Source organism: Varanus komodoensis, unplaced genomic scaffold (assembly GCF_004798865.1).
Source record: "Varanus komodoensis strain SLA01 unplaced genomic scaffold, ASM479886v1 scaffold14_1, whole genome shotgun sequence".
Classification (NCBI taxonomy): Eukaryota; Metazoa; Chordata; class Lepidosauria; order Squamata; family Varanidae; genus Varanus; species Varanus komodoensis.
Window position 1 is genome coordinate 3,957,135 of NW_025335438.1, and position 20,407 is coordinate 3,977,541.

The 20,407-nt window shown below is 41.4% G+C and overlaps 1 protein-coding gene across 2 annotated transcripts in view; it reads right to left on the reverse strand.

The window, feature by feature from the left end:
- Nucleotides 1-1,039: 1,039 nt before the first annotated feature.
- The window catches only part of RIPK2 (receptor interacting serine/threonine kinase 2), a 35,270-nt gene continuing 15,902 nt past the window's right edge, over nucleotides 1,040-20,407 (reverse strand). For both annotated transcript variants that reach the window (XM_044424498.1, XM_044424499.1), the window contains exons 4-11: nucleotides 19,070-19,227; nucleotides 17,349-17,398; nucleotides 16,568-16,729; nucleotides 11,547-11,632; nucleotides 11,288-11,383; nucleotides 9,185-9,275; nucleotides 7,023-7,190; nucleotides 1,040-5,659 (exon numbers count right to left, since the gene is read on the reverse strand). In XM_044424498.1, the coding sequence (XP_044280433.1) occupies nucleotides 5,319-5,659; nucleotides 7,023-7,190; nucleotides 9,185-9,275; nucleotides 11,288-11,383; nucleotides 11,547-11,632; nucleotides 16,568-16,729; nucleotides 17,349-17,398; nucleotides 19,070-19,227 (1,152 nt within the window). In that variant the 3' untranslated portion in view covers nucleotides 1,040-5,318. The remainder of the gene's footprint in view (nucleotides 5,660-7,022; nucleotides 7,191-9,184; nucleotides 9,276-11,287; nucleotides 11,384-11,546; nucleotides 11,633-16,567; nucleotides 16,730-17,348; nucleotides 17,399-19,069; nucleotides 19,228-20,407) is intronic.

A 20,407-nucleotide genomic window follows, 5' to 3' on the forward strand; every position in this document is an offset into this window, starting at 1 on the left:
AACCCAACCCAACCCAACCCAACCCAATGCTATTTGTTTTCTTTAAATCAGTTGCAAAACGATGATTTACAAGAGCTCACTGCTGGAAAGTTATTTCCAGTTCTGAGAAATTCTATTCCTCTTGAATCACAGTGCTTAATGGCTGTGCTATTTTAAGCCAGCAGTAAATGAGAGAATGAAGACCAACCAATACCATGTAATAGGAGATGCTTATGTTGGATAGTATGCTCAAGAATAAGTTTTACATCACTCTTCTTATCTTAGGTGACCCAATACACACTTATGCAAAGGGAAAGTTATATTGCATTCAGCACCCCTGCAGGTGTATGAAGTCTTACTGGATAGGAGTTGTGCACATGTGTGAGTGTGTGTGTGTGTGTGTGTACACACATACACCCTTCTCAACAGATAGGCTAGGTGCTTAAAAATGCCAAAAAAGAGGAACCACATTACTAAAACTAGGGAAAAGAAGGCATTTTGAGTAAAATGTGTATCTGGTGATTTAAGTCCACATGCAAATTTAGAAGTAATAATTATTATTCAAGTAGGAATACAGTAAATCTCACCATAGTGGGGCAGAGTCTGATGAGATGTTCTGTGGAGTGCCTCCCTGCCTGGGAGCTAACGCTTCATGTGCAACAATTCTTCTGGTTCTTTATCTTTAGACTGGATTTGGACTGGGCTGGCTTTCAAGCAGAGGGAGCTGTCGACTAGGACAGCTCTTGGATACCCTTTCGAATAGAGCACTGTCCTTTGTAAGACAGGCTGAATGTCATTGTACCAACAGATGGTCCTGTCCGTTTTGACAGTGGTTTGGAATCCACTTTGCTCCCACACTGCAGGGTAGGCCAGGAAAGAGTGATTTCTTCTACACCATTTTTTTTCTGCAGAGGATAATCAGCAGACAAGCCAAAATTCATATTCTACTGATGTCAGAACCCTTGCCTTCTGATGGTTGGTACATTATTGTACTGTACATCAGGCCTTCAATATTTGTGAATCAACATGCTAAAGACACAAACACACTATAGACATTCTGTTAGGATGAAATTTTAAATAGGCTAGAAGTTGAATTTTAAAGTATTGCTAAAATGGAAAATGAGTAGGTGGATTAAACTGGAACACATAAACACAAATTGTGAAGATGTCAAACTATGTCTATCCATATGCACACCTACATACATATTTAGCCAACAATGACAATATCAAGGGTTTATTACAAATTTCTTAAGCAAAAATTCACAATATACAGGGAGTTATAAAGACTGCCTCCTCCTAAGAATACCCATTTAACTTTGTGTTGTGATTCATACCCTGAATAGGGGTGGACAAATGTCACTTTTACTTTCTCTCACATTCAGTTTGTTTAAATTGTTAGTTCTTTTCATCCTGTTTATGAAGACATTGATGAGTTATCAGCAAACCCAATTAAATTCTTACTCATCCCTAGCTATGTATGTATCCTTTGCTCCTGCACTAAGTATCAGTTCTAGTGTCTTCCAATTAAGTAGCTCAGAGAGTAAAGAACCTCTGTACTTCAGAAAGATGGATAACTCTTTGTTCCTCTCTAGCTTCTTGCTCATACACACATGCAGCCCAGCAAAGTACTTTTTCCGACATGGGTAAAGTGAACCAGGGTTCCCACACATTTGGAAGCTGCCATGTGTGGACCAGTCCTTGGCATGCATGTACACCGAGAGCTGCCCTCTTGCATACAGTAAATCAGGACCCTGTGGCTGCTGGGCCTCTGCCTACTCATGGGAAGATGCCCACACCTTTAGATCAGATTGTGTATTCCAGAGTTAGTTTCTACTTTCTTTCCCACAGGATATTCCCATATTTTATGCAGGTCAGTGGCAATTCCCTGGAGCATGCAAATTTGGTAAGACACCTCCTTATAATAATATCTTTAAGTAGTTAAGTCAAATGTTGGTGAGACTGGCATGTTGTAAACCTTCTGCTTTGTTTGCTTTGATACATTCTGGTCTCTTCATCCATTTATACTGACCAAAAGATGGGAACCATTAAAAGATTGGGAGAAATGGGGAAGGTGAAGGGAGGTGGATAGAATCCTAGTTTCTTCACTCCAGCTCCAGGTACTATATTTTGGCCAGATAAGTCTTTGAGCTCCAAACTGGCAATTGCAAGCAATAATCTCTATGCCATTTTGCACTTTGTGTATAGAACCCCTATGATTCACCATTTCCAGGAATAGATCAATATTAGGGTGGTTTGATAAAATTAAAGGCTTTCCTTCACACAAGCACTGCAGTTAAGTCCTCATTAGCTGAACGAAGACAAGCATCAGGGGTACAACTAGGCTAATCACAGATATTTACCATTAGCTCCAATTGGTTTTCTATGCAAGACCTACTGGTTCTGGGTACTCATGGAAGTTTATGTTGCCTCCACTATTTGCATCAGTTAATGCTTTTTGACATAAGCAAACATTAACATTTTGTTGCAGCTCAGAAAATATTATAAATCATGTATACACCAATTCCAGTATTTTATTGATAAAGGCCTATATCGAGTTAGTTACTGGTAGTGCTGATAAAAGCACCTTGAAGAGATCAGTCTCCAGTGGAAAAAAACATAAGAAACTGCCTTAGATCAGTTTATGTGTTGATTTAGCCTGGTAATGTATGATCTTTCTGGCACCAGCCCTCCTCTGCTATGTAGTCTGATCTCGAGATACCAGAGATTTAACCTGGAGCCTGCTGTCTGCAAAGCAGGTGTGTTGCACTCTCTCCCCAGCTTGCAAATCCGCATGGGATGCTAAGAATACTGGTAAAGTAACAAAGATTGAAAGGTACTGGGATCAGGTGAATTGACTCATTTCCAAGCCAGCTCAAGCCCATACCATTTAGACAGAAATGAATTACATCAAGGCTCTCCCTCCACTGTCTAACTTCTCTATTGTTCTGTTCAGCAGGGTGCTTGGTGCTTTCACTGGACAAGACGGAGAATGCATACTCACAAAACCATGATTTTTGTTGCCATCATTCAGAAACTATATTCTGAACTATTTTACATATAGCAGTCCATATGATATTCTTTCCATAAGGAGACATTTTTCATTCAGATGGATACATGGAAATAATTAGCTTCATCTGTCCCACTTTTTAAGGAAAGAATTCCTTCTTCATTCAGTGGTAAACAGTCATATTGCAAAGGAATGAAATGTATTCTAATCTGTCCACATTCTCCTAAACAAAGTAGAACTTGCATATGAAAAGTAGTTTATTTCTGCCCCAATAGCTTCTCTCCAGTTCTCTTCAATGTCTTCTAATCTGAATAGAAGTGCAATTGATACATGGACATCAAAGGTGGGATCCTACACCCACTAACCTGAGAGTAAGTGCCACTGAATTCAGTGGATCTTACATCCAAGCAGGCATCTACAAGATAATACTATAAATATATTAATGATCATGGCTTGTTAACCTGTAGTCACTGTGGCTCTGGAAAAAGAAGACAGATGCTGGACTTCCCTGGTGTGGCTTAGTCTAGGGTCCAGGATAGCCAGACAAAATTACCAGGCACAGCAGGAGTCTTGAGCCAATTCCTCTCCACAGTCCTACCAAAAGTATCCCAGGAGACCCCACAGGAGCACAGTCCTCACCCCAACTCATGAGTAGACCTCATGAGTAGCAGTGAGGGCTTTTGACATTGATCCTGATTTTGGCAGTGGCACCACACTGTGGCTTCCTTCTCCAAGATCATCAGCAGCACCATTCTGATGCTTTACTCCCATCTGGTGGTGACATCAGGCAGCCAGGAGCTGAGCTGTGCCTGGCCTTCTGTAGAGGATTAAGCAGAGTGCACCCTTCCACCCAGAGCTGTAGCTGCTCAGCAATGGAGTGGGGACAAGCCATGCTCTGCTCAGCCTCCTATAAAGGAGAGCAAACAGAGCATGACTCTGTGGTCATATTGCTGGCACACAATGGCCAGTGGGGACTCCGGTAAGAAAGATGGCTTCAGCTGGTTCATTGTTTCTGATGGCCCAAAGGAGGAAGCTCCAAGCAAATCCACTTGGATAGCAGCATCAGCTAACTTGGGCACTTTAGGACAGCTGTCATTGGGATCTGGCCAGAACAACTTTTTGCCAAGTAACTTAGCAGCTGTCTGGGCCATCTTTGAGCTTGTTGTAATATCTGGGTTCAGAAAACATGCCAGGTCCAGGGGTGGCTCCTAAACCGCAGAAGAAGTCTTAGAGCAGGATTATAAGTCACCTTGAATGAACCATTGTGGGTTCACACAACACCATCCCTCATTTTTTAAGCCAGGCGGGTTTGCCATGTCATGTGAACTCAGGCACTGGATTTACCCTGGAAATCAGTCCAGGCAACTTGCCAGTGAGTTTTAGCTTGCAGCTTTCCTGCCAGTGACTAAGCCTTCTGAAAGGCACGCTGTCCTTTTAGAGTGGGGGAAAATTGCACAAAAGCCAGGAAACCACCAGATCATCAGGCCCCGAGGTTCTGCATTCCTGTGTTAGAGCAATGCTTTTTAAAATGAGTGCTGTGCAATCCTGGAGTTTCCTAGATATTTATAGGAGGTTCTTCAAGGAAAGGATCTCAGCTGGCAATCCAGGAATGGAGGATACATTCCAGGATGCATGCCCAATCTCTTAGTAGGTCAAAAGCAATGCTCCAAATGAGCTGGTCATGTGCTTCAAAAGAGACGTGATAATCACCCATGATGCTCAGAAATGATGGAGCTGGTGGGCAGTGGCTCCCACATCAGAACAAGTCAAAGCACAAAAGTTTCTCTTTTAGGTAGAAGGCTTGAAAAACACGCTCTGGCAGTAATTTCAACAGCTGGCTAAAAACCAATATCCTTTTTCTGTTTTCTCAAAGCAGACAAGAGAGGGCATATAAAGACAGTAACGCCACACATATTCTCCATGATAGTTTATATTTTCCCTATTTTAAAGATCCACAAAATATGTGTGTCTTCATTAAGTGAGGAAACTCCAAGTGTGTGGTGCAAAAATAGTTTATAAAATGTTTAAAAATGACAAGGAGGTCATTTAATACTTTCAGTTACCCTTACCCTCCTCCCACCCCACCTCTGCACTTCACTGTAGTGCAGTCTTCCCCAGCCTGGATCTTTCCCGCTGTTTTGGACCTCGGTTTCCATCAGTCCAAGACAGCAGAGACAGTAAGCAGAAGTACTAGGAGTTGTACTCTAAAACATCTGGAAGGTACCAGGTTCAGAAAGACCATTCTACAGCAATGCAACAGATACATAAAGTGACTTTTTGGAAACAGGACTCCAAGTTTTAAGGAAACACTGTGAGTTCTTTAGGTTGATGTTTATGAATTCAAGGATGTGGGCCTATTTGCAGAAGAAATATTTGGATATGGCTGAAGTCCCATCTGTTTATTATCTTTCAGTTTTTGCACTATAACCCTAGCCACTTCCTCTCCTTGGCTATCAGTAGTATCAAGAAGTTGCCTGACTTTGGAGGTCCTTGTTGGTTTGGTGCTGATAAGTTCATAATCTTCTTTCATGATTAAATCCCGTGAGAGGAGGGCATCCAAGCTCTGGTTGAGACAAGCCTCAGTCATCTGGCTGACTATTTCCTCTCTTTTATTTTGGATCCATTGGTGCGCTACGGTCATGTCCTGTGGTTGCAGAGTCTTCATCAAAAAATCTAACAACAACAACAACAGAGTTGACTCATCCTGAACATATACAAATAACATCAAAATAAGATAAACCCCTTGGGCGAGAACTGCCTATTTGTCTGAATTTTGAAATACCAGAATTCTATCCTTCACTTGAAACTTAACACTTGTGTAATGAAAACACAGTATTTAAGGATGCAGTCCTTCCCTGGGAATAAGGCCCACAGAACTCTTCCTTCTGGGCAGACATGCACTACTAGATTGCACTACTAAGAGTTCTGTGTTTAAATTAGTAACACTTCCATCTTGATTGTTCACCTTTATTCATTTGCTATTTTCTCAAAGGAATCTTGTCTGTTCATTCAATGAAGGGAAGGAAGCATATTTTCCTTCTCTTCATAGTTTTACTTCTTGTTCACTTGTTTCATTTTCTTGTTCACTCCACATTTTTTGCTTATTTGTGGAATACATTACATTTAAAATGTATTCCTATTGACTACGCCCTTGATCCTTGGAAGCCCCTGAACCTGGAAGCTTCCAGTCATCCTGTGCAAGGCAGGAGGAATGATGAAGGCAAACCTTGCCTACCAGTCCTCCTGGTCTGCATGCTCAGTGGATGGTGTTCTTTGTTCATCTAGCAACTGGAGGGGGGGGCAGGGAAGGAACTGGAGATATTCTACTCTTCTGGTCTCCTCACCTCCTGGCCCTCTGGAATGCCCCCTTTCCTAATCTCAGAGTTGATCTTCTGTCCTCAGACAGCAGCTGGTACAGTTCTTGCTGTGCCAGCTTCAGGGGAGGTGACTGGATCTGTAACTCCCCTTCTGAAGTTAAAGAACCGTTCTCTACTTTGGAGATGGGCAAATCCCTACTACTCTATGTCCTCAAACAATGTCTAGGGGCCATAGGATTGCTCCCTTAACGTTATGAGTTAGGAACACTCAATAATAATCATTGGCATTAATACTTACTATTAATATTTACTGGGATTCACACATCAGTAATTTTACAGTGATATGCAACCTACTCCTATCTATAGTTATTCAGAAGCATAAAGCATACGTAAACAGTAATCTCAGAAAGATTCATAGTATGATATATTCCATCATCTGAAATATGTCATGTTTTATAATTCAGTGATTCATAGAAATTGTACAGCACACATTCATAAGGAAGCATCTTCAGCACAGTTAGATTTTTTTGTCACAAATCAGATAAGCTCACCCACAGCAGCACATGCAGCGGAGCTGAATATGAATCTACAGAAGTTGCATCATTACTCCTAACCAGCCCCAAATTTGGATACACTGCACACTGTTCGGTATTACAATACCCTGCTAATGAATATATAGCCATTCATATGGGTGGGATACAAAAATACCTCCTGCGTACCTGAGTTAGGTCCTGATGGCTGCAGCATGCATGGCATGGAATTCGATGAATTAGAACTATTTGTGGTGGACGAGGAAAAGCTCCGTTGAGAAGCATAAGGCTGGATATTCAGAGGCAGTGAGATGCAGCTAACCAGTGAGTGTGGAACACCAGAAGAGTCTTCGCTACCTTCAGTGAAGAAGAAGCAATGCAATGCATTTTTGAGTTCATACCACACCAAATTCAGTATAAAACAAAACTATCCCAGAACCAACATATTATTTCCCTTGTGGGATCCCCTGACAAGCTATTCTGGTCACTCCCAGAAGCTTGGATGAACATAGTGTAATTTTTGATGGCACTGTTTCATATTCCAGCCCTCCTATCATCAGTGGCTTTAGAAACACGCATCCCTTGACTGCTGCACGGGATGGAAGACTGTTGCTGTGAGCAAAAGCAAAGGCTCAAGAACAGGGTTGCCGAATCGCTTTCAGTCTGAGGTCCACATTCCATTTTGGAGATGCTGTTTTGGTGGATGAGACTTTCTGGGTTGAAAACAAAAGTACCAAATACCATCGTATTTAGCTTAAAGATCTTAATTTCAGTCACTGGATGACTGAAATTATCACTAGGAGGCAGTAGGGCGGGGTGGTGGTGGTGCTGCACAAAAGCTAGGAAACTACTGATTGGTAATCAGCAGAGGGGGTTCTGGCCTTCTCTGAAACTTTGGATAAGTGGATTTTGCCTCAGGAATGATGTGCTGTAACATGCTCTAGAGATCTCCTAAGGCAGGTGTTGGGTTTAGGGATGTGTGAGCAATCCATTTTGGGGGTGGGATCTTTGGATTCCCTGGGCTTGACTCCAGAGCCTTCTGCACTCTTTCTTGCAACTATAAATCCCACTTTGTGGATGGGGATGTGCAAGGAAGCCAGCGGATTCCCTACATTTGGCTCGCTGTACTCCTGTCTGCCTCGTGGAGGCCCGGAATCCATGTTGCTGGTAAGTGCAGCCCCGTGTCCTGTGTAAGCTCCTCCCACTCCTGCACAAGAGCAGCTGCTCACATGGTGGCTGCCACTTGCACCAAAGAAAGCCAGTCATGCGGGAAAGTGCTCGATCAGGGGTGCCTGCCAGGGAAGCAGCCCCCCCCCCCCACTGGCAGCAGTGCCCACTTGTGTGCCAGAGCAGCTGCTCAAAGGGTGGTCAGGGGCTGCTTTCCAGGTGGGTGCGGGGGGTGATCTGTCAGCAGCATGGCCTGCATCAGCAATCCGCTTAGATCCAACCTCTAGAAGACAAAAACATCCACCAAAAGGCAGCCTTTTTCAAAGGCTTGTGCTGGGCTCTTGAAAAAGGAGAAAACAAGCTCGGGATGGTAACAAGGTTCTATAATACTTTTCATCAGACTGGAGTCCTGCAACAGCAGGGGACTGGACCTGATGGCCTTCATGGCCCCTTCCAACTCTATTATTTTATGAGTCTATGAGGTGGGCTCTGAGCTTTGTAGTATTTATTTTAATGCTTGGGATGAGCTCTGAGCTTGGCTTTGCAATATTCAAGGCCTGGGCCCTAGACTTTGTTAAGGTTGGAGATAGGGGCATTCTGTAATGTTGCACTGCCTGCTATTTCAGCCCCAGGTTTTCAATCTGTTTCACTTGGTGGAGTTGAAGAACTAAAAAAAAAAAGATAAACAGCTAGAATGAAGACCAAACAGGCTTGTCCAGAGGTAGACAGACAGGATGAACCTGCTGTATTATCATGGTGCCCAAGCTTTCCCCATAAAACTTCTACCAGTACAACCAGGTCATATCATATCATTGTATTTATAACTTTGTACTCACCCTTATCTGATAAGGATAATGGACTAATATTCTTTGCTGCTATGCTTGGTTAGGTTGACTCTAGAATGTCAGCCTATTTGAGTTTATTTGGCACTCATATCGTAACCTGGGGAACAGCCTAAACAGAACACAGGTGCCTACAGATGCCTGCTTGCAGTCTAAGCAACCTGCCATGAATGATGTGTTATCAATTCAACTGTTTCTTCCCCATTCACTTTGGCCCAGTCCCTTCTATCATCATTCATTGGATTGGAAAAGCACCACCCAGCTGCTTCATACATAAAAGATGCAGCCACGTGACTACTGCATTCCAATTGATCAGAGCTATACTAGGTCAAGGGAACATACCTTCTGAAAGGACATTGCACTGTTTTGACATATCCCGAAGAACACTTTGTAGAGGTTGTCCATCATTTTGTGATCTGGACACATGGGTTTCCTGGGATGAACATACACACAAGATATGGGTTGAATAATGATTTTTACATCATCTTCCTCCCCACAATGCCAACATTTTTCCATATTCTGAAAGTAGCAGGCAATGGGAATTTTCAGTGCTTATTGTAGGGCGTATTGTCTGTGTATGTAAGTTGTTGCAAAGCCAGGCCCAGACTTGCAAGTTTCAATTTGAGGGTGACAAAGCAAGCCCAAGAAACTTTTGCAATGGATCACTGGCACCACACATGCATACAGTCACATCTTTCTACCTAACAGTGCCAGATGCAGAATGCCACACCTGCTGTAAAAAACAAACCGTAAAAAGCAAATTGTCATAAAACTCATTCTGTTCTGATGCAAGCAAAACTATGTAGCATTAGACCCAAATAATCACTGAAAAAAACTAACTGAATAAACAAATGCCCCAAATTTACAGAATCTACCACAAGCCTTCATGTTTCTGTATTAAAGCTTGTTCTAGCTCTGAGCTTTCATCTTTCATCAGTTATTCCTTACATGGTCCAGGAAGAGAACCTTCTAGTTTTTGTAAAATTTAGAATGGTCATTCCTTCATTCCATATTCCCTGTCACCAATGCAGATTACATATTGCCCAAAAATATGAACTGAGTTTAACACTAAGTTGACATTCTCGCTATCTCTAATAATACCCTGCAAAGCTGAGGGCGAATACTGGCAACTTTTCTGGTAAATGGGATAGCTCTGTTATCCACAACCCACAAATGCCCGTGCGAATAAAACTATATTGTGACAAAGCAACAATCCCATGGGATATTCTGTTTCCAGTTAGAAAGGAAATACAGGACACATTGCCTGAAATTACAGGGAACATTTTTCAAGTTTTTAGAAAGGAGAAAGACCTGAAAGCTACTTCATCTTAAGAAGCAAGCCCACCCCAACCTAAACATTCTGCAGATATTCCTTCCTGCAAAGGTTACTCCATTCCATGGGGGAAAGCTACCCTCACTAAATGCAAAAAGGAAGTGTGAACCAAATAATTTGGGACAGCACTAACTCAATAATTTAAGAGGCACGGACTCTTTTTATTATTGGCTAGAGAAAAGGGTCTTTGCATAGATTTAAATATGTTTTTAAAGTTGTTATAAATGGAAAAAGAAGGGTGTGGGGGCTGACCCAGCGGGTTCAATGTTTTTGATGATGGATGTTATTTATAGTGTGTTGTTTTTTAGGATTATAATTCAAATAAAACTTATTTAAAAATAATAATTTAAGAGGCACAATGCATCCGGTGTTTCTCCACTGTAGGAGTTTAGGAACATACAAAGCTGCCCTAGCCTGAGCCAGACCACTGTTGCATCTAGTTCAGTACTATTGACATTGACTGGCAGTGGCTCACCAGGAATCTTCCCAAGCCTTGCCTAGAGATGCTAAAGGCTGATCCTGGGACCTTCAGCATACAAATTATGTGCTCTTTCCACTGGGGTTGAGCCCGGCAAATGTACCATGATTGATGGGCTAAGTAAACTATTTGAAGAGGGCAATGGAGTGATCTGTCACTGCTTGGAAACCCCAGTTCAAAGGCTCCCAAGATTCTGATGCTCTGCATGGTGAGAGGAGCAGTGAAGGAAGTATTGCCTCCCACTACAAGCTCTGCTCTTTTTTGCTAGATAGATGTTTTAGTGAGGATGCTTCAGAGTGGGCTGAAAAGGAAGCTGGACAGGCTGAGGTTGAATAATCTTCTGGCCTCTCTGGCCAACTCCCCTGCCTGACCATTGGACACCCCCCCCCCCCCCGGCACTGACATTGATTTTCTGAACTGGCATTTGCTCCAGCAGCAAGGGGCCTCTGTCTTCAACAGCAGAAGAAGAAATCTGAACCTTCTTACGGGATTTTATATGTCTTTTAACTACCTCAATACAATAGAATAAGAGAATGCATGTAAAGTACTTTTGAGTTTTTGAAGGATTATATAACAGACAAAATGATTTTTAAAAGTACAGCAACAACAGCAATAATAGAAAAGGTTGTATTACCTCCTGTAGACTAGGATGCACTGATATATTTAAAGATATTGACTCATCACTGGATCTGTTGCTAGCCAAGTGAATGCATCGCCACTCGTACTGAGACTGCAAGAGACATGAATATGCTTGTGTCAATTGGCATGGGACTATGAATCCAGGTGCATATTATAGGCATACAACATCCTACTTCAGTTACATGGAGATCAAGTTTCTTTGCTGAGACAGATAATTACCATTGGTAAATGTTCATATTACAAGGAAAACTTACTTTGGCTTTCTTTAATTCTATCACTGCTTGAAGAATAGGTATCTCATCAAAACTTCTCATCACTGGTTCAAGCTCTATTAAACATCCTAAACGAACAAGAAGACAGTGCTCAGTTCTAGCATTTTAGTCAAGCAGATGAACTTTGACATCAGATTTATGAAAAAGAAGGGCACTCCTATTTAAGGATACAACCTCCCACCACTACCACCCCCACAAAAATAAACAAGCAAAGAAAGACCCAAACCAGCCAATCCCTGGAAAACACTTGGCCTACCTAGATCTGGCAGACACAAAAGCCACGGAAAAACAAAGCTGACTGCATTTTTGAAATATCACTGCCACCTGCCACGCACAATTTTCTAAAAACTGGTATTCGGTCTGAAATGCTGCTTTCTGGCACCTACTTTCATGATTCATTGTTATGGGACCCACAAACCCAGCCATGTCAATGGATTCCTTCCACTTCAGTACAGGTACGATTGCCACACAGCATCTCCAGCTCCAAGTACAGTCGTAGAGCATTCCTAAAATTGGTGGCTCGCTAATGAGGAGGAAGAGGTGGCAGTTCACACCCAAAATGTTTCAGGATGGGTGTGGTTTGGAGGGGAGTGTACCATGGCAGTAAATAGGGCTCACTCTCCTACTGGTCAGGAGGAACAAACTCTGTTGGTCATTGTAGCAGTAACAGGAATAGGATGAAGCAAAGACCTTTTTATTCAAGCGGCATTTCAACTGTTAACATTATTGGATTTTATCTGGCCAGGGCAGCTCATTTTATACTGTATTTTTGTATTTTTAATTTAATATTTATATTTTTGATGTATATTATAATTATTTTAGCTTAGTGTTGTAAGCCGCCCTGAGGCTTCGGCGAATGGGGCGGCATAAAAATGTTTCAATAAATAAATAAACACACAAACAAATCAATGAGCCATGCTGGGCTCTGGTGCCGTGTTTTGATCATCTGAACCAAGTCAGCCTGTGCATTAACCGCAGCAACACTCCGTCCTCCCCAGACGGACACACCAGAATGAGACACGCTGACCTCCTGCTGCAGCCTGAATGTGCACAGTGGCCAGCGGCGCATTGCTGGCTTGCTGCAGAGGGTGGCATGTGCCGGGCATGATTTGCACGGCACGCTGGACTTACTGTCATCTGGACTGAGGCAGCATGGATTGTTAGAAGTTTAAACAACCCTCAAATAATTCACAGGCTGCTACAGGGGTTTTTCCAGGAATGTTTAAGCCACAGTGGATTGGGGTTGTGTGAACCAGCCCAGCGTCTGCTCGTTACAGAGGATAACACTGCACTCCTGAGCCTGAAGATGTTCTGAGACCTAAGCATGCAATCCATGTTTAGGCCAAGTCCCTGTCTCAAAACTGGCTAAATCCCCAGCATCCCTGCTGTGGGGAAGGTTACATATATAATATTCTGATTTATATAGTCACACTAGACCTGGACATCCACTAGTGATTGGGATTGCAGCCTGATGTTTGTACAATCCTTGCAACATCATGATATGTGATAAAGGTAGTTGAGCAATACCTAACATGAACTACTAGCCTGACAGGGCAAAACATTCCTCTCTGAAAGTATCAAACTAATTCCAGAACGATAACAAAATTTACAGCACTGCTACTTATCTCAAAAAAGAAAATGACACAATTCAAACACTTCTGCAGAGAACTCATTAAAATTACAGTTCAGGAAATTACAATTTTCAACTTTTAGACAGATCATTGAAAGGAAGCAGGAGTCCAACAGAAACTGGTTATTTCCATATTTGGCAAAAGGCAACAGAAAAGATATTTGTTTGGAGGCACAAATAATGTTATTCAGAGGACAAAACAAATATAGAACATAAAAGGAAAAGAGAAACTTTAGTAAAACATAAAGGACACCCAACTAAATACTCTTACATCAAGAAATGTGTAAGATGAGATTACTTTAAACAGGGGTGGAGCCTCCAGTCCAGGGGGCAAATCTCACCTGCTGTTGGACTGATTACTGTTCTGGAGTTTTTAATTTGATACAGTGATGGTGGGCTTGCTGTTATTGGCTTGTTTAGAGATTTTATCAGTTTTAATGTTTTGCTATATTGAGTCTACCTTATGTTTTTGACTTTGTTAACTGCCCAGAGAGCCTTCAGGCTGTTAGGAAGTATAGAAAAGGTAATAAATAAATAAATGAATAAATAAAACCTGGCCCTTGAGTATAATCTGGCCATGCTTCCGTCCACAAATCTCATTCCACTTGTTTGGTGGCTGTGATTTCCTGACTTGTGTGCCGTTCTTTACTATTCTAAATGCTATTTTAAAGCTTAGTTACTGATAGTTAAGAGCTCCGAGATGAAATATGCTCGTATTTTTGTTTCCAGCACTGTTGTCTTTGGTCTAGCCCCCTTTTGCCTTTGGCCTTGCACAGCACTGGAACATGGCTTCTGAGAGCTTCTGGGAACTGGAATTCTGCTCTCAAGCTGAAAGAGGTCTAGCACCCTTGCTTTAAATCAGTTTCTTGATATAGCTTCTATATTATTTCCCTGTGCCATCATTTCAACCTCTTCTTATCAATATAGCATGTCCCCCGCTCCATTCAATGAACTGTTAAAAACTTTTTAAAGTTTAGCAAGTGATGTGTTTGCTGATATGTGAAGTTGGGATATGGTGAATCCTGATATTGATATTTACAAAACTGTCTTTGATTTCAAAATACACTAGAATATTAAAGGAAAAAATGTGGTCATACTGGATTGTGGTAACTGCTTGATCAAACAACGGGAAGTATTGCCAGGGGCTTTCAAACTATTGCAGTCTCTTTTACCTTAATCTGAAAGTAGACATGATCTGAAGGTCATAGTTATGCTACAATAACTTGAAAGTGTGGCATGGACCTGATTCACGCATGAGAGATGTTGAATTCTGGGTTTTATGATGTGTGAACTCAGCAGCTCTAACAAACCATAGTTTGTTAACAATGAACAACCTAGAAAAGAAAACCATGCATTGTTGTTGGGTTATGAACTCTAGGTTGTTTTAATCATGGGTCAATGTTATATGAGAACCCAGAACTGTGTTTTTTTTATTGTTTCACAAGGCTAGAGAGGCAGCAGTAAAAAATACCCCAGGCACCCTAACATGACAGTACTATACTGCCACAAAGCCATTTGGGAAAGAGGAAGAGAACAGATGAAGGACAAGAAAAACAAACAACAAAAAGATTAAGAAGACGAAGAATAGTTTGTTTGATCACCTGTCAGATAAACAGATAGGGCAACAGGCCATGGGTTCAATAAAGCATGGTTAATACTGTGTGAAAACCAAGTCATTGTGTGCAATTCCAAGCTTTACTTTCCCCCTAAACAAAAATAAATATCTAATTCTACAGAATATAATCTGATTCTACAAAATAGTTGATGTGACCACAAGTGCAATTCGATATAAAGCCTTTCATTGCAATTCTAAATGATGTATCTTCAGAAATATTTCATTAAGCACTACAGTAGCATAATCCGAAAGAAAGATCTAGAAAATCCATTCCCAGTTCAAAAGCTTGCCTCTGCAACAGACACATTAAAGGTATATTCTATACTTGTTTAGACAAAGAAAAGGCCTACAACTCCCAGCATGCCCCAAGCAGCTGCCTGGGGCAGGCTGGAAGTTGCAGGCCTTTGTTCTGGCTCAAGATGCAAAGGACTGTGCCCAGGATAACCTTAGCCAAGCCAGTATATCATAGCCTGGATTAAGGAAAGAATAATAATAACTTCTTTTCTTAATGAGAAAGATAGGTATTTATGTTTGAAAAAGCCTCAAAAATGTACTGGTCTATTACTCTCTGCTTGACATGTCTAAACAAGGTTCTCTTAAAAAGTCCATACCAAAAATGTGAGATGTGCTGCATTAATTCTACTGATTTTTCAATTTATACTTTACAAAATAAGTATATGTCATTGATTCTAGATTATATTCTCATTTTTATATCCATGTCAAAAGTACCATTATTACAAGGAGCCAGTGTGGTGTAGTGGTTAAGAGCATGGGACTGGGACTCAGATGATCTGGGTTCTAGTCCCCACTCAGCCATGGAGCCAACTGGGTGACTTTGGGCCAGTCACAGACTCTCAGCCCAACCTACCTCACAGGGTTGTTGTTGTGGGAATAAGATGGAGGAGGAGATATAAGCTGCCTTGAGCCCTTTATAGGAAAAAGGCAGGATATAAATCGAAAAAATAAATAAATAAATAAATAAATAAATAACATTCTGAACTGAAACATCGAAATGTCTAATTGGCATAAGCTTTTTCAAAATTAAGTATTGTGATGCCAGGGCCTCGGCACATCTCGAATTAGAAATGGTTAAAGGAGCTTGATTCAGTTTGATGTAAGAGGCTGCATTTAAAGGGCTGGAAATGCTAATGTGGTATGTGTATCCTCCCCCTCCTCCTCCCCCTCACAATATTAGTTCTATCCTAGTCCTGTATATGATGGTGATGGTGATGCTTATTTCCTTATTAGAGGAGATTTGTGAAAAGGTCCTTTTGATACCTACATTATTCTTTTTCTATCTCCTGTCTCTTCCTTTCTCTTTCTCTCTCCTTTTTACCTTTTCAATTTCTCCAAAACTTGCCTTGTTTTCCCATCCGTAAAATGGGAATAACAGTGATCACCTCCTCATTGAAATTTAGCATACATAAGGCAGGGAAATGACTTACTCAGGAAAGCTTCAGTTATCGGATTATCTTAAACTCATCAGCTGCAGTTGCAGAAGAAAAACTGGTGTATTCTCTAAATAGGAATTAACACAGTTGGTGGAAATTATATATCAGAACTAGATAATATCGATAGCTGAGGGGCAGCCAACCAATGCTAGATACACTCCCAGAATTACTGAGCACAATGTTGGTGTGCAGCTTCCATCATTTCAATTGCATTCAGATGGGGAGAGTACGGACTGATCCATAGAGGAGCAGGGTTTGGAGATCCTTGCTGAGCTTCCTACCCTGTCATGTAAAACAGAAAACTCACTCGAAAAAGAAGGTCTTTCATCTGGATTTTGGGCCCAGCCGCATTCCATTAATGATATCATCAACCCTCTGTAAGGAATGTCAAGTGACAAATAATCTTCACTTGTGTCCGGGCGCTTTCCTTGTGACACGGTATACATAATCTGCAAGGGGTTTATAACATCTGTCAAAGTAGATATTATGCACATTAGAAATAATTGTACTTCTTGGTAGTGAAAACACAGGTGATCATAGAGATAATACTCAGTGTGATAGAGTATATTACAGGTGCTTCCAAACTGATAGCCCCTTAGCACTAAAAGGCAGCATACTGGCATTTTTTTTCTTTCTTTAACAGCAGAAAGATTGAAGCAGCAAAGGAAATTGTGGGGAGATTAAAAAATGGAAGATGCCCTCTGGAAATTTTATGCCCTCCTCATAAAATTTGGTGGCTGAGGCAGGATGATTGCACAACAAAATCCACACCTGGAAATGCCTTAGTAAAGCCCTTCCTTGTTTATTTGCCAGAGTTCACCCCCTCCCTCCCAAGCTTTCATAATATAATTTATTTAACTGAAAGCAAAAGGAGGGAAATTCCAAGGCAAAAGGGGAAAGAACAGCCATTTTTTCTTAGAAAGTACTAGTTACAGTTTGAATTTTTTCCATGGGTCAACTTTCTCCAATTGCTACATGTTAGCCTAACCCATAGCTGCTCCTAAAGAGAATCTTGGTGTATACTAAAAGCAAACATAAGCAAAACAAGACCAAAGCAAAACTAGAGCAATCTAAAACAAGTATCTAACCTTCAAATGGTTGTTTTCTTGACATCACTTCCCACATAATAATGGCATAACTGTTCAAAACAAATATATATACATATTAATATGAATCAGGTGTGAATCTTTTGCAAAGATAAAATAACTTCTGTGAAATGAAAATAACTCAGCTATTTGTGTTGGAATTGTTGTCCAGGAGAATATTAGTGAAAGTATTCAAAGGCATCTGTTCTAATACTGCTTGGCTCAAGTACCTCTGGCACATTATTAACAAGGGAATCCTACAGCTGATAGCAGGGAGGGCTGAAGGTAGATGGCCACTTTCTCCAAAGCTCCTGCTAGAATTATGCTGGCAGCGGGGAGAGAGGGAGAAAAGGCATTTCTTCCTGCTGCCCTCCTGCTCAGGTGGCAGTGCTTGTTCTACAATCTCCCCACTGTGCAGTGGAAGTCAATTGTGCATGCCAGCTACAGGGCCTCCTGAGCATTTTTCCTGTATCATGGCTGTTGCTGGAGACCTTTTGTGCTTTGGATCTTGTGGAGACAAAACTTCCCCAAATTGTCCAAGAAACACCCCCTCCCTCACCAATACCCCCAATTGTTGCCTTTACTGACACTGTAGCAATAATATTCATGTATCTAAAGTCAGATTTCGCTTTCTGACAGTGGACCTCCCTTCCAACCTTTACAGGTAACTATCTATGATTGCTAGGATGCCTTGGGAGGAACCATATAATTGCAATAAGCAAAGCAATGAGACTCTTCTTAGGCCCTCCCAAGGGTGCTTTTGGAAAAGACTGCATATTGGCTGTATTCTGACATCATGATGAATCACAGTGTGCCTTGGACTTCACCAAAGCAACTCTGCTCATCCTTTGCAGCCACGAGGAAGAGTTTTGCTTTTGAGTAACCACAGCTTGTCATGTCATCTGAACCTGATAAACTGCTAATCTTAATCATGGTCTGATTGAGCAAACCAAATTAAAACCATGGCTTATGAAGCAGGCGTCTTTCAACAAACCAAAATTTTGATCAGGATTCAGGCTGAACATTAAACTGCAGTTAGTCTAAAATGGAGGCAAATGCTTCTGAACTCACTTTCAGGGCTGTACCAGGGAACGGAAAAGAAAAGGCCCAGAGGCTCACCAACACTTATTTTCATCTTGTTAACCAGAAGTTACCATGATGTCTGAATACAGCTACGGGGAAAACTGCATATGCATACACAGAGACCTTCAGCTATTGGTTGGTACAGAATTAATTAAAAATACTAATAAATTGGAAAATATTTGGGAGCCCCTCCCACACAACATTTTGAAGGTAGACTTGTAGGTAACTCACCTTAATGCAACTTTTTGATATTCTTATGGCTATGAGCAGTGCTTGAATTATGGGAACAGGGAGAGGAGGGGGTCCTTAATGAATTCCACAAACTTACCCCATGAGTCTCAGAAAACTTAGCCAAGTTGTGTACCCATAAGCTTCTAAGAAGAGCTAGCCAAGAGGAAAGTCACAAAAGATAGGAGATTGTGCTCCTTATCCTTTGCAACTGAGCACTGTTTATAAGAGGGCGTTCTGTTGGAAATGGTGTTCAGCAGCTCTAATGCACAAAGGCAACCTGAGGCCAACCTCAGCAAGCCTCAAATTCAGAAGTGTCCAGTATGCCATATTTATCATGCCAAGTGGAAGGATTAAGACAAATATATAACACACAACTATCCATTATTAATTCCATAATAAAATGTAAATACCTATATATATCATGCTTTACACTTGCACGTGTTTTTTGATTGCAATCGTAATTTTCAGGAGGCATGTAGATTATAGTTCCTCCTTCAGGCATTGATTTCTCACTTCGCGAGAGTGTCATGGATACCATGCGCCATTTTGATAAACCAAAATCTGCGATCTAGAAGAGAGGGTGGAAAGTTAGGTCTATCTTACAATATTGTTACAGCCCATCATGTATGTTCAGATATAAGGAGATTGATCCAAAAGTTTTATTCCATGAACATACGGAAGTTCCATTCACAAAAGGGGCCCTTTCATATGTAGAACCTTCTTTCATTCTTGAAATAAACTTTGAAGATAAGTCCTTATTTCAAAAGTGGGTAGAAATAAAGACCTTTATGGGAGAGGAAAGAGAAAACCAAAAAAACAAAACACACAAATATTTCAAAAAGTGGGAACAAAATCTTAGTGCTCATTTAAAACACACACACACACACACACACACACACACACACAGATAATTGTCAATCACTGAGCACCAGTCCGTGTGCCTGCTTCTTTTTCGAAGCAACCTGCTTTTTGTCTTGTGAAAAAAACCCTCAAGACCAAGCTGGCCAGGTTTCAGTCTTTCCAGATCTATCAATGTTCGTATGATAACCCTGATGTTCAGTAAGTGCCAAATGGTGATGGCAGGCTGGGGTGGGGAGAGAAGGACATTCACTTAGGACATTAGCCCTTTAACCCACTTTAACTGAGGCTACTGCTTATGGATTTTTTTTGTCCTTTCACAGTGTTTTTCTTTCTCTGCCTTTTATATTATCGAATCTTAGACTTGTAGAGCTGGAAGGGGCCAAGGAGCCCATTGGGTCCAACCCCCTGCTGCTGTAGGACACCAAATTACACCATCCCACTCAGATGACTGCCCAGTTTCTTTCTGAATGTCTGTAGTGAGGAAGAGCCCATGACCTCTCTAGACAACTGGTTCCACTTTTTGTATTACTCTGACATTTCGGAGATGTCCCGCCTGAGCCCCCCTGGTTTGTTGCAACTTGAGCTGATTCTTCCATGTCCTGCACCCTGGTATCACTGAGAAGAGAGCTTGCACTCTTTGCAACATCCTTTGCAACAGTGATATTATGTCTCCCCTCAATCTTCTCAAGGCAGAACAAACCCATTATTCTCACTGTTTCCTCCTCATAGGGCCAAGTTTCCAAACCCTGGATCATTTTTTGTTGCCCTCCTCTGGACTTTTTCTAGTTTTTCTGCATCTTTCTTAAATTTTGGTGCCCAGAACTGGACACAGTATTTTAGATGAGATCTGACTAGTGAAGAGTATAGGGGAACTAATACTTCTTGTG